General features: G+C 36.5%; 1 protein-coding gene across 1 annotated transcript in view; it reads left to right on the top strand.

The window, feature by feature from the left end:
- Window positions 1-15,672, top strand: part of pch2 (pachytene checkpoint 2 protein) — a 272,348-nt gene that overhangs the window by 205,670 nt on the left and 51,006 nt on the right. Inside the window, exon 9 of the mRNA XM_090398476.1 lies at window positions 2,152-2,305. Within this exon, the coding sequence (XP_090254602.1) occupies window positions 2,152-2,305 (154 nt within the window). The remainder of the gene's footprint in view (window positions 1-2,151; window positions 2,306-15,672) is intronic.

The raw sequence follows: 15,672 nt of genomic DNA on the forward strand, positions 1-15,672 counted from the left end.
AGTTAGAAATAAAACACTTGAATCAAAGACTGGTAACAAAAGGTATGAGAGTTCTAAACAAGATTAGGTGATTGGATTAATGCCGTTAATTACAGAATCCTGTTAAGATGTTAGGAAGAAAAACTTGTCATTGTTAGTATTCAGGAATGTGTGAGGAGAGTTTATCTTAGGTGTTATAGTCACTTCAACAGAATGGGCAAAATAAATTGTTTTTTGCCAATATAGTAAGTAAAAGATGAAACAAAAGACCAAGCTCTGGGTGGATTGATATAAGAAGTGCCTCAGAAAACCTTTTTTAAAATGTAACATCTGACAATATATTGTAGTCCTGACAGATTAATTTGGAGGAAAATTGAAATTGTCAATAGGAAGTTGGCAATGAAGTAAACTTTTCATTCAGTATCATAATATCCTCTACACCAGTGCTTCCCAAACTTCTGGATGTCAGGGCCCCCTTTGCAAACATTAAAATGTTTCACGGCCCCCCCTCAAAAAAAAATTGTAATAATAGAGAGATATATTATTATAATATTTATTGTATTTATATTCAATACAGAACATGCACAATGAATATTGCAAAAATCAAATGCATATATTACATTTTTTGTCTCTTACCGTTTGGTTCTGAAGACGATGCGGGCTGTTCTGGTAAAATATGAAATACTGACCTTTTTTTTTGAGTCTATTTCTGCTTCTTCTGATTGTTTGCGGGATTTTTTTTTTATTTATTTTTTTATCAGCCACTTATCCATCTCAGGGTTAAATTTTTTAACATAGAATAGATCAAATAATATTACCACTTGCTAATACTGGCACACCACAGACTGATAACATGAAATTAGTGAATATTACCTGAATAAGGGAATCCCCGGACCAGGAACATTTTTCTCTTTAGTGACTTTTCTCCCTTTACAGTAATTAAGCCTAACTCGAAACAGACAGCAAAGGAAGGTTATTAAAACGTTCATATGATTGGTGCGGTATTAACAAAAGATTGCGCAACCGAAAGATAAAAGCATAGCTGACAATTGAGTTGAAATGCTAACTCTCTTCAACCGAATTCCATATGTGAAACTGCCATAACATTCATTTTATATATATATATATATATATATTACTTAGTTTTAACACTTTTATGAATTTTAACACGGTCGGTTGAATTTTATTGCTGCCTTGGGAAATCGAACTCGCACACATCTAATTAATAATAATAGTTTTTAGTTTGATACTGTGTTTGTACACGCAACATATGGTTTTATTTCATTCTATACAGCATAGTTTCTGTATGAGGGGACATGTGATTCATTGATTAGTGTGTTTTTATCCCAGTTGTCTCTAATTGCACTATTTGTTGAGAAATATATTACACAGACTCCTCATACCTTATTCACTGGCATAATAAAAGTACTTGTTTTTATTGGCTCTGCAGTATAGTGGCTGTTGAGAGAGGGCATGTTGTTTACCACTGCAAGCGAGTTACTATCTCCCCACATGAACTTGTTTAAGATTTTTTCATGTGTGAAGTATATTGCAAAACTTTTATTGGTAATGGAAAACTATCTCGGATGACAGTGATAATATAAAACGACTTTTGATATGTATATAAAGTCAATATCAACAGTCCCTGATTACGAACGCGTGATGAAAGGGATAGGAAGATTTGGAGCTTCCCTGGAGAGCATTCGAAGTAAATACAATTAACCACTGCTTTGAAATGAAACATATGAATAAGCAATATTTACTAATATTCATTAAGCGCCGAAATATGCAGGAAGCAAAGTTTGTGAACCAACACCAATGTGTGAATTTTTTCATTAAAATAAAAAAAATTACTTAGTCTTAAAAAACATTTTAAATTTGTTTTCATTATTTCACGACCCCCCCCCCTCAACAAAATCTACGGCACCCAAGGGGACCACGGCCCACAGTTTAGGAAGTGCTGCTCTACACCCCATGAGTGCACATATCAGGAATTTGGATCATGTTAAATAAACAAGAGTATTACACAGCCACTAACAGTGTCATGGTAATGTCTCGATAAGAGCCTTCTCATTTAACCAATTCGATGTTTTTGCAATGTTTAAATAATAAAGTGCACATCAAAGATTTTATTCTGTGCACATGCTGATTTTCATACAAAAATATTTTTAGGTATCCAAATGTTATTATCCTTACAACGTCAAACATTACTGGTGCAATTGATCTAGCATTTGTTGATAGAGCAGATATTAAACAGCATATTGGACTTCCTTCCCTAGAAGCCATTTACCAAATATATCGATCGTGTATCAAGGAACTGCAAGTGGTAAATATATATGCATATTTTGGTAATAAGTAACAGAACCTCAAACTCACATAATTAGCATATTTAAATATAAGATACACTGGTGTGCAAAACCTAAAGATGAACACTATTTCTGAAGATTACAACTGCAAATTCAGACCAATCAGCTTGCAGCAATTTGTATAATTAACGATTTTCAGCAGAAAGTAGGTACACATTCAGATTTTCAAATTGTGTGCAATGGGGTCACATAGTTACTCAGCAGAATAAAAGACAAAGCTGTGCTAAGTGAATTTTGTTTGAAGGAGGCTCTTTTCGTGAAGGAATAAAGTTGCAAACTCACACGGAATAATTATTGGAAAGCTTGAAGGAGGCTACAGAATCACTGATTTTGCCATCTAACATAGCATTGTATCCAGGCTCTGAGCAGCATTTCAAACCAGTGGAATGTATTCTAGACATCTGCTAAGAGGTTGCCCTTGCTCTTCCATGGAGCACGAAGACAAATTTTTGGTTATAACAGCAAAATATGATGCACCATGGCAGGTCAGCCTCCAAGTAAACTCCTTTCAAGCAAAGATACATAGATACCTCGACAAACTGTGGGAAGACATCTGTGACAAGTAGGTGTATATGCCCAAAGTTCTGTAGTCTGCTGCCCTTTATCCACAACTTATCCCAGAGCACATTTGCAGTGGTTTTGTATCCATGAAAAATTGGACAAGACACCAATGGGCTAATGTACTATTTAGAGATGAGTCGTTTTAGTCTTTCCTCTGATTCTAGATGACACTTTATCTGCCGTGAAAGTGGTGCTGCTGCTTACCATTGCGAGAATGTTCTTGAAAGGCATAGATATGGTGTGGGGAGGCATTATACTTAATGGATGTACTGAGCTATAAGTTCTGGAAAAGAGACTATGACTAGTGAGCAATATTGCAACGAAGTTCTTCAACATCATGTTCGATTGTTCTGTGGTACTGTGAGGAATTAATTTTTATGGATGACAGTGCCACACGACATCATACACGAGCAGTGGCGGTACTTCTGGAGACCAAGGATATTAATCAAACCAAGCGGCCAGCGTGCTCCCCAGATATCTTAACCCCATGGAATGCAACAGGGAGATGCATTGCTGCTTGAAATTCTCCTCCAGAAAACAAAATGCCTTATCTTTGCTCTGAAGGTGTGGGCCAGTTTACCTCAAGAACTCCTCAGCATGGTATGAAATTGTGAGAGCTGCATCACAGTTCAGGGGTGGACATATTCCATACTGAAATTTTTCTCTGCATAGTTTTTTGTAAGCAGTGTTCATTATTTCCTTCACTATGTCCTTAGGAAATTGTAACTTTTGCCAAAAATGTATTGCAATTTAATTTGTACAAAATTTATAACATAGCAATATAATTTATTAGTATGCTGGCAATAAATTTATGTCCACATTTGGCTGTAGTCATGAAAATGTTTTTATATGGAAGTAAAAATGTTGCTCGTCCTTAGGTTTTGGACACCAGTGTATTTTTATAAGGAATTAATTTAATTGAAACATTCATTTTTTCTTTATATGTTAATATAATATTATCACTAGTTGTTTTATTTACTTTAGTATATTTTATATTCTATTTTTAGTTTATGAGAGTATTATGAACATTTTGCTCTAAAGGATACTATATAAACTACAGACTACAAACTATATGAATTGCATTAGATTAAATACTAATCGAATGCAATTCAAAAATTTTATTTAAACCATTATCATGTCTATTTAGATGCCTACTGCATTATATGCAAACAACATTTCACCAACAGACTTTTATGATTGTTTTCACTGGCAGTTGACTATCACTTTTCTGTAGTGACAGGAACTATAAGAGTTTGTTGTAGTGAATTACTTTTACAATAGCACTATGGGATTCATAACTAATTTTAACTGTATTACCACACCAAACAAAACTAAATTATGAAAGGATATTTATTAGCTGGCATATATTTCACTGGATTTGAAACTAGCATCATCAGAGCAAAGAAACATGCTACAAATTTACAAGCAACAGTGAGAAAGTGAAACAATTCAAATTGTAACAGACAAATGATCTAAAGTCTTAATTTGGCACCCTCTGATGCTATATAAAAGAAGTATTAAAGTTGTGTAGGATGAGCAAGGTGACACTCTCCCAAATTTTTGGCAGATTAATGCAACCATACTTCATTGCAAAAATTTATTTTCACGTGCATTTAATCAAGAAGCTATGTTTGCTCTCAAGGTCATAATTTCACTATTTGTACCTCAGCAACTTTTAGAACCAGAAATTATGAGGAACATAAGAAATTAATCTACAAGCATCCTCACCAAATCTAAACCATTTAAAAGTAATATGCCACAGCAAGAAATAGATCTTTAAAAAATATTGTGATTACTAAAGCTGATGAGAATAATGTTACTATTATCATTAATCAAGAGTTTAAAAAAAAAAAAAAAATTCATGCTCTTCTAGATGATAGTATCGCTTACCACCTCATAGATAAAGACCCTTACTATGTCTTAAAAGAAAGAAGTTCATAAATTATTGAAAAAAGTAGTTACTTCTTGGCCCAAAGAAATCATTACCGAATTAAAACCTGTTCATGTTAAACCCCCTATATTTATTGGGTACCTAGAATCCATAAATCCTATATTCCCCTATGCTTTATACTTGATTGCATACTTAGCTCAACTTATAAACTTGCCCAACAGTTAGCTAAGTCACTTGCTGCTTCCCTCACTAGTAACCTCTCTACTTTTACAAACAATTCTGTCCATTTCAAATCATTAGTAAAAAATCACATCCTTAAAAATTCAGACATAATGGTTAGTTTTGATGCCACTTTCTTATTTACTGATGTACTGCTAACAGACACTCTTGATTTAATAAAGTCTAATTCCCACCCATTTATCTTTTAATTATTCAAATTTACTATGTGTGCAGGTTACTTGGCCTGGAAAAATCTACAAACAGATTAATGGTACTATGATGGGTTCCGCTTCCCCACCCCTTAGCTAACTTTTACATGGAACTCCTTGAGAACAAGGTACTAACCACAGCTACTGGCTCTTCAAACCTTTAGTTGTGGTTATACATTTTATTGATGATATTTTTGCATGGCAACAATATCATTGCAACAATTTTGCATGGTAATACAGTTGTAATACATGCAAAGACACTCCATATTCTTTTGTAACTTATCTTAATTTCCAGTGCTCATACTATGTAGGAAAAAGTTTCATTCATAGCATTGATGTGCTGTTCAAGGTTTCAATTTTCAAGTTCAGGAGCTGTTTTACAGAAGGGAGATACAGCGAACAGAAAAAGGGCTGGTTGAGGTCGATAAATAGCTTGTATGCTGATTCATCTAGTTTTGCACTGGAAAGGTGTAGCCAGTGGCAACAGAACTTGCACAATATACTCTCTCTCTCTCTTTTTTTATTGCTGACATCAATTTTACAGCTATGGCACTTTGTAGGTTTGTCAGCGATCAACAGCTCTGTGCTGGCAAGACACAGGATGCTTGTTCATCTTTGGCTTTTGTTGCTGCCATCTTTGCTTTATACAGTAGGCATAACAGGAGCTTACACATGGCTGATTTTTAATTGGAAAGATAACTGATTAATGCACTATAAGTACATACAGGTTGTGCAGAATTAGACCTAAAATATAATAAGTTTAGTTTAATCCTTTATCCAAGTGTGAGCAAACAAAGTTTGCACCTGAAAGTATCTTCAGGACTGGGGTAAGGTAGTACAACACTGGGAACTCGTTGCAAAGGTGGAGAAAGCTCTCATCACTCCTATCTCAGTATCTCCACCTTTGCAATGAGTTGCTCAGTGTTGTACTACCTTACCCCAGTCCTGAAGATACTTTCAGGTGCAAACTTTGTTTGCTTTGAATATGTGTAATGCTATGCATTAAGGCAAGGCCACTACCCATACCGGTTTCGACCTTTATTGAGGTCTCATCAGTTGGAGCCAAGCCCAGTAGTGGAGACACCAAGTCAGAAGCAATGAGAGGTCATCCCAACCTATAGGAGTTGCCAAAGGGCATACAACCTTATTTTAAATTAAGGGGATATAAAATCCACATTGTTTTAAAACCGAATAAGAAACTCAAAGATTGGAATCAGAGAGTTTCATGCTGAATATAGTAAACTATAAAGTATTGGCGATCACTAGCGTGAGCTAATGCAAGTGACCCTAGTACATAGTACAATATCGGACAACTCGTTGCAAATGTGGGGAAAGTTCAGATCGCTATTCTTAGGTATTTTCCATAATGTAAAAACACATTTCCTAGGAAATGTATGCTGTTATTACATTATGGAGGGAGGTCACTACCCAGACCGGTTTCAGCCTTTTTTGAGGCTTCATCAGTGAGTAGCTAGACCATAATACCAAAGTGTATAGCGAAAAGAACTTATATACTCTGCTATACGAGTTTCCGAAGAAGGTGCAACCATTAAGATACTTAAATATAAAGAGCTAATAAGCTTCATTTCAGCGATATAAACAATATTTTAAATTATTAAATAAACAATATAAACAATATAAATAAACGATATAAACAATATATATAAACAATATTTTAAAGTAATTTAAAATATTGTTTATATCGCCGAAATGAAACTTATTAGCTCTTTATATTTAAGTACAACCTTATTATTGAATTACTCCAGATTCAGAGAAAGAGATACTGAGATAGGAGTGATGAGAGCTTTCTCTACCTTTGCAACGAGTTGCCCGGTGTTGTACTACCTTACCCCAGTCCTGAAGATACTTTCAGGCGCAAACTTTGTTTGCTCACACTTGGATAAAGGATTAAACCAAATTTATTATAGTCTAACCAAGTGAAAAATAAACTTTCAACATCTTTCTCTAAATCCAGAGTAATTTAATAAAAAGGTGGCACACCTTTTGGCAACTCCTATAAGTTGGGATGACCTTGCTATTGCTTCTGCCTTGGTGTCTCCACTACTGGGCCTGGCTCCCATTGATGAGACCTCAATAAAGGTCGAAATCGGTATGGGTAGTGGCCCTTGCCTTAATGCATAGCATTACACATATCCGCAAGATGTGCTCTGCATTATGGGAGATACTGAGATAGGAGTGATGAGAGCTTTCTCCACCTTTGCAACGAGTTGCCTGGTGTTGTACTACCTTACCCCAGTCCTGAAGATACTTTCAGGTGCAAACTTTGTTTGCTCACACGTGGATAAAGGATTAAACTAAACTTATTATAGTCTAACCAAGTGAAAAATAAACTCTCAAAATAGACCTAAAATATTCAATATACAAATTTTTAAATCAAATGTAAACAAGTTTCTCCTTTCCTAACCCACTTTCCATCCATGGCACTAATGTACTATTGTTTGATTAACCAACCGTTCTGTGTATGGGCTGAACATAAAACCCTCAGTGTCAGTAGAATTTCAGATAGCTGCCATGAACATAAAAAGCAGCATGGAAAAGAATTCAAATCAGCAAAATAACTAATGGAGTACCATCCATCTGGACCAGTGGTGCACTCAAGATTTAATCTTTGGGGGGGGGGATTTGAGTAGACGATTTGAGAATACACACTACTTTGCATACGACCTATGACTGAGCATCTACAATGATCGCTAATTCATAAGTAGTATAGAAATAGAAGACATGATGCAACATAAATAAATAAAAAATAAAAAAAAATTAATTAGGAAAAGTTTTTTGGAAAATTTTCTAGTGTTTTTTCCTTTTTCTTTTGGAGGGGGCCAGGGCCCCTTGACTCCCTCCCTGGGTGCGCCACTGATCTGAACATGATTAGTATTACTGAGATAAAGAAAACTAAAACAGGCCACACTCCTACCAGGCGCGTCTCCTGGGTTGTGGATGGGAGAAACTCAAATGGGTTGCTCTGAATAAAGAATAAAGAGCCATGGGTCAAAGGATGTAGCAGAGGAATGGCAAGCTGGCTACATTGTTATGCCAGTAACTTCCATGAGCCGGAGGAAGTCTACAAACCAAGATAGTGCTACTGCGTACTGGACAGCCAACACGCCTACTCGAAGACCACATAGAGTAGTTTAGAAATCAGCAATGTGGTCAGCCAAAGAAGTGAAACACGTAGCCATCCTCAACATAAGATCATTATACCGACCTGGAAAATTCAGTTAGTCCAGGAAAATTTAAAAAGACTGAAATGGAGTATTTTAGGTTTATCAGAGACACATTAGTGCAGAGATGGATTCATGGATTTACCAGAAGGAAAACTATACTTCTCAGGAAGAAAAGATAACATACACAGAGAAGGAGTTGCATTATTAATCGAGAAGAAACTTACACACTCAGTAATTGAAATAAAACCAGTGTCTCCTAGAATAATCACAGCCAAACTTCAAGCAAAAGAAAAAAGATCAAACAATTAAAATAATCCAAATATATTCACTAGACAGTAACCATTCAGAGGAAGAAATAGAAAATTTCTCTGAACTACAACAGGAAATAGATAATTCCAAAAATAGAGAACTCGTGATAGTGATGGAAGATTTTAACGCTAAAATAGGACAGTTCACAGCAGACAAAAAAGATGGAATGGAGAAATTTGGATACGGAGAGCTTAACGACAGAGGAGAACAATTACTCCACTTCAGCAAATGATCTAATGATTGCAAACACATTGTTCTATCAATGCCCTAATAATAAATATACATGGACATCCCCAGATGATAATATAAAGAACTGCATAGACTATATCATCAAACACAAAAAATGAAAAGATCAGTAAATAATGTACGAACATTAAGAAGCTTTAATTTCAACACTGACCATGAAATATTAACTGTCAAAGTGAAGATAAAATTCACAGGAAAAACAATATCAGAAAAGAAGAAAAAAACATCAACCTATCAAAACTAAAAGATAGCTCAAGCAGAAGTCGATTTTTGGAACAGATGTGCTTGAAATTAAAACCCTCCATCTTACAGAACAGCGGAAAATCATGGGAAGAAGGAAAAGAAACAGTGTTATCAATTGCAAAAGACACTCTAGGTACCAAACCCAAAATAAACATACAATGGATAACTCAAGAAATCGTAGCTACAATAGAAGAGAAATGAGAAGCCAAGATACTTGAAACCAACAAAACAATGAAGAGAATAGAGAAAAATACAGAGCACTAAAAAATAAAGTTGATAACCTATGCAAAAAAAGCCAAATTCTCGTAGACAGGCTTATACGTTGGTTATGCATTTCTAAATCACTTAGGGAATTGAAACAACGTAGATCCGAATATAAATTAAATTATACTTTAATAGATATTTCCGATATATCGGCAATGTCACATTGCCATTTTCGAAAGGAACTTACAAAAAGGCAGGTGCACACAGGCACTAACAATACAGTAACTGAGAATGAAGATATGAAGCTATCGTTCTCCTAGAAGTCCTGATGGTGCCCTCTGGTGGGCTAAGTAGGCATTCTTGGCCGTTGGGCTGAAGGTCTGCTGATGTATGCCTCCCAAATTTGGGGCAGTCGCATACAACCAAATTTGTTGAGGTTTGGAGAGTTTCTTAGGGCAGAGGCTGATTCCATAAATAATCTTTCGAATTTATATTTGCTCCGGTGTATTATTGTTGCTTTCTTCCACCGTATTCTGTGGCGAGTATCTAGAGCATGGTCTGCAAGACCAGAATGGCTATACTTGTAAAACCGGATGTAGTCCTTGTGTTCAGAAATTCTGATATTCGCTGTCCTGCCTGTTTGGCCAAAGTACGACAGTTTACAACTGCAAGGGACCTGGTATACACCAGGTAGGTCTAGGGGAAGTGGTTGGTCTTTGGTAGAGCGGATAAGGGATGCCAATTTTCTGTAAGGCCTGTAACAGGAGGTGAGGTCATGTTTTTTTAGAATTTTGGTAATTTTTTCTGAGGTGCCTCGGATGTAGGGAATGGTGATGGATTTAGAGTAATCTTTTTTGTGGAGGGGGAGGGGGGGCTGTGGTTTGTAGGTTTTAATATTTTTTTTGGGGGGGGGGTAGCCATTAGCTGAGAAAGTGTTGAGGATGTGATTTAGTTCAGTGTTAAGGGCTATGTCGTTAGAACAGATTAGTTTAGCCCTGTTGTATAGTGTTTTTACCACTCCATATTGTTGTGTGTGTGGGGGGGGGGGATTGTTGGTGGATGTATCTGCCTGTATGGGTGGGTTTTCTGTAAACTGAGAAAACCAAAGTTCCATCAGGCTGGCAGGTGACTAGTGTGACTAGGAAAGGGAGGCAGTTGTTTTCCTCTTTTTCCAGGGTGAACTTGATTCTGGCGTGTTGGTTGTTTAAGTGTGTAAGGAAGGAGAGGAGTGTTTCAGAGCCATGTGGCCAAATAGTGAACACATCATCAACGTAGCGAAGCCATATGGTTGGTTTTTGTGGGGCAGAGGCTAAGGCTTTTTCCTCAAAGGTCTCCATAAAGAAATTGGCCAAGGGTGGGGAGAGTGGTGAGCCCATGGCTGTCCCCTCTATTTGTTTGTAGAATTTTCCCTGCCAAACGAAATAGCCTGAGTTCATTGTGAACTGAAATAGGGTTGAGATATCGGGGGAAAATTTAGCTTGGATTAGCTCTAAAGTTTCCTTGAGTGGGACATTTGTGAATAAGGAGGAGACGTAGAAGCTGACCATTATGTCAGTATGTTGGAGTGTAAGGTTTTCTATGCTGTCTTTGAAGTGGGCTGAGTTTTTTGTGTGTGATGGTGTGTTGCCAGTATAGTGTGTGAGCTCTTTGGCCAAATGTTTAGCTAATTTGTATGTGGGGGAATCAATGCCATCCACTATGGGACGTAATGGCACATTTTCTTTATGTATTTTTGGGAGTCCGTAAATATGGGGGGGGGTATAGAGTTAAACGGTTTTAATCTGTTGGTAACTTCTACAGGCCAAGAAGTGACCTTCTTAAGGAGCCTGTGAAGTTTTCTAATTTGTGGGTTGGTGGGATTGTAATTGATAGGGAGGTAAGTAGCCCGATCTAATAGAAATATTAACCAAAAGGACTACAAAGGTAAGCTGAATGCTCTTCTATTAGATAGGGCTACTTATCTCCCTATCAATTACAATCCCACCAACTCACAAATTAGAAAACTTCACAGGCTCCTTAAGAAAGTCACTTCTTGGCCTGTAGAAGTTACCAACAGATTAAAACCGTTTAACTCTATACCCCCCCCCCCCCGTATTTACTGACTCCCAAAAATACATAAAGAAAATGTGCCATTACGTCCCATAGTGGATGGCATTGATTCCCCCACATACAAATTAGCTAAACATTTGGCCAAAGAGCTCACACACTATACTGGCAATACACCATCACACATAAAAAAACTCAGCCCACTTCAAAGCCAGCATAGAAAACCTTACACTCCAAAATACTGACATAATGGTCAGCTTCGACGTCTCCTCCTTATTCACAAATGTCCCACTCAAGGAAACTTTAGAGCTAATCCAAGCTAAATTTTCCCCCGATATCTCAACCCTATTTCAGTTCACAATGAACTCAGGCTATTTCGTTTGGCAGGGAAAATTCTACAAACAAATAGAGGGGACAGCCATGGGCTCACCACTCTCCCCACCCTTGGCCAATTTCTTTATGGAGACCTTTGAGGAAAAAGCCTTAGCCTCTGCCCCACAAAAACCAACCATATGGCTTCGCTACGTTGATGATGTGTTCACTATTTGGCCACATGGCTCTGAAACACTCCTCTCCTTCCTTACACACTTAAACAACCAACACGCCAGAATCAAGTTCACCCTGGAAAAAGAGGAAAACAACTGCCTCCCTTTCCTAGTCACACTAGTCACCCGCCAGCCTGATGGAACTTTGGTTTTCTCAGTTTACAGAAAACCCACCCATACAGGCAGATACATCCACCAACAATCCCCCCCCCCACACATACAACAATATGGAGTGGTAAAAACACTATACAACAGGGCTAAACTAATCTGTTCTAACGACATAGCCCTTAACACTGAACTAAATCACATCCTCAACACTTTCTCAGCCAATGGCTACCCCTCCCCCCCCAAAAAAAAAAATTCCAAAAAATATTAAAACCTACAAACCACAGCCCCCCCTCCTCCCCCACTCCACAAAAAAGATTACTCTAAATCCATCACCATTCCCTACATCCGAGGCACCTCAGAAAAAATTACCAAAATTCTAAAAAAACATGACCTCACCTCCTGTTACAGTCCTTACAGAAAATTGGCATCCCTTATCCGCTCTACCAAAGACCAACCACTTCCCCTAGACCTACCTGGTGTATACCAGGTCCCTTGCAGTTGTAAACTGTCGTTCTTTGGCCAAACAGGCAGGACAGCGAATATCAGAATTTCTGAACACAATTACTACATCCGGTTTTACAAGTATAGCCATTCTGGTCTTGCAGACCATGCTCTGGATACTCGCCACAGAATACGGTGGAAGAAAGCAACAATAATACACCGGAGCAAATATAAATTCGAAAGATTATTTATGGAATCAGCCTCTGCCCTAAGAAACTCTCCAAACCTCAACAAACTTGGTTGTATGCGACTGCCCCAAATTTGGGAGGCATACATCAGCAGACCTTCAGTCCAACGGCTAAGAACGCCTACTTAGCCCACCAGAGGGCACCATCAGGACTTCTAGGAGAACGATAGCTTCATATCTTCATTCTCAGTTACTGTATTGTTAGTGCCTGTGTGCACCTGCCTTTTTGTAAGTTCCTTTAGAAAATGGCAATGTGACATTGCCGAAATATCGGAAATATCTATTAAAGTATAATTTAATTTATATTCGGATCTACATTGTTTCAATTCCCTAAGTGATTTAGAAAAAAAAAAAAAAAAAAGCCAAAGAAAAATGTTTAGAAGAAAAAGCTAAAAAATGTCAAGAAGCATACCAACAAAACAACGTAAAAGTCTTCCATGACACTGTAAGAGAATTACAAAGGAATTCTCAGCAAAAGCAGTAATAATGATAAACAACAAGATGACTGAAACCAACAATATTGAAGATATAAGAAAAACCTGGTCAAACCATTTTAAGACTATCTTTCACCAAGGTAACAAAACTCCAATGCCTACAATAGAAGAAAATAACAATCACCCAAAAATTTTACAAAAAGTTAGATACACAATAAAACTGATGAAAAACAATAAAGCACCAGGCATTGATACTATCCCTACTGAACTGTGGTCATATGGAGGCAGCACATCACTAGAATATTTAACAACCCCATTCAATAAAATACTACAAACAGGAGAGATCCCCGATGACTGGAGAACTGGAAAGATCATCTCAATATACAAGAAAGGAGACAAAAGAGACTGCAGAAATTACAGACCAATTAATTTACTCTTACACACCTATAAAATATTAATAAGAATTATACAAAATAGATTTAAAAACACCTATGAAGAACTGATAGGCATAGAACAAGCTGGTTTTTGAGGAAACTATTCAACAATAGATCAGATTTTCACATTGCACCAACTAGCAGAGCTCAGCTGGGAAGACCGTAAAGAACTATATTGTTGTTTTGTGGACTTTAAAACAAGTTTTCGATAGCATCAACAAAGAAATCCTTCTTAAAGTTCTACTAAAAAAAGCAATAGATAAATATATAATATAGTTTCTGATAAAATATTACTCTAAAACAAATGCAATAATTAAAAAGGACACACTCACAACAGAACCCATGGAGATCCAAAAAGGAGTAATGCAAGGATGCCCATTATCCCCATGCCTATTCAACATATATCTGGACGAAGTTGTAAAGAAGGCAATAGACGATGAGCCTGAAATCAATGTCAATGGTTTAAACATAAATAATATGAAATATGTGGATGATCTCGTCCTTATTGAAGAACCTCAAATGAATTACAAAGGTTGATAAACAAGCTAAACGAAACCTGTAAAACATATGACATGACAATAAATATACAAACGACAAAAGTGATGAAAATAGGGAGGAACAGAACTACCATCTCAGCCACCCTAAATGGAGAACAAGTAGACAACTTCATATACTTTGAATCAAAACTAACAGAAACAATAGATGAACTCAAAACAATCAAACACAGAATAGCAATAGGAAGGACCACCATGGGAAAATTACAGAAAATCTGGAAAACAAACAAGATATCTAAGCAAGTCAAAATCAACATATGAATCAATAATTATACCAGCAGTCATCTATGGAGCAGAAGCGTGGACAGTTAAGAAAAGAGAGGAGAAAAATCTGCTGGCATTTGAAATTAAATGCTTGAGAAAAATAAATAAAACAAGTTGGATAGAAAAGAAAACAAACAGCACAGTCAGACAAGAATTATTGTATAAAAAGACAATAATAGAAAAAATTAGAAAACAACAACTGAGATGGTTTGGCCACACTGTACGCATGGATGCAGACAGACTTCCTAAAGTCCTAAGCAATACTTTTCCAACTGAAAAAAGAAGACCCGTAAGACCAAGAATTACCTGTCTGAAATTAATAAAGACATCTTGGGATGCAGAACATATAAGGAACTTTTTCGAACAGCACGGAATAGAGAAGACTGGAAAATCCTGCTCAGGAGAAGACTCAACCCATCTTAGACGGAAGAGAAGAAGAAGAGAAAACAGGCAAGATCCTTGTAAATAATTAATATGAGAATAATGTTATATTTAGATAATAGTGATTAGAAAAAGGAAGGTGAAGTGATAGCATATTCAACACCAAATATGAAGATTTAACTTTTTGATTTGCAAGCAATTTCAAGTGGTGTTATTTGGGAAAATTTCAAAATGGAGAATTGCCCAACGAGAAGGTTCTTTGACATAAAGAAAATAGTAAAAACTGATCTAAGCTAGAGATCTAAATAGCAGAGTAGGAAATGAATCCCAGGCATATAGAAATTTTTGGGAAAATTTTGAGAGAAGAGCATTTTTTTTTATAATAATAATAATGGTAAATGACTGCTGGATTTTCGTTCATAGTAGTTATATAAGTCACTACTTATGCCATATTTCAGCATGATGAAGTGCACAAATTCACGTTGAGAGAAGACAAAAAAAAAAAAAATCTTATTGGTAGGGCCAGTCTGAGAGTATCTGACGCCCCTAGGCAAAGAAAATTTAGGCATCCCTATACATTGTCTCTATATATTTTGTCATACACAAGCACACGTACACTTACACATGTGGATATTTATAAAAATAATATCATTATGAACATTAAAAAAATTTATTTATCAAAACCAATACATTTGTATACATATATGATTACTCCTAATATCTGTATAGCAAGAAAATTATTACATCTTAAATACAAAAATACAAAGATGCCAGAAGGAGGAAAAATCTCTACACTTGAGGTTAAG

This window comes from Typopeltis vanoorti, chromosome 9 (assembly GCF_054136105.1).
Source record: "Typopeltis vanoorti isolate ZY-2024b chromosome 9, IOZ_Tvanoo_1.0, whole genome shotgun sequence".
NCBI classification, from domain to species: domain Eukaryota; kingdom Metazoa; phylum Arthropoda; class Arachnida; order Uropygi; family Thelyphonidae; genus Typopeltis; species Typopeltis vanoorti.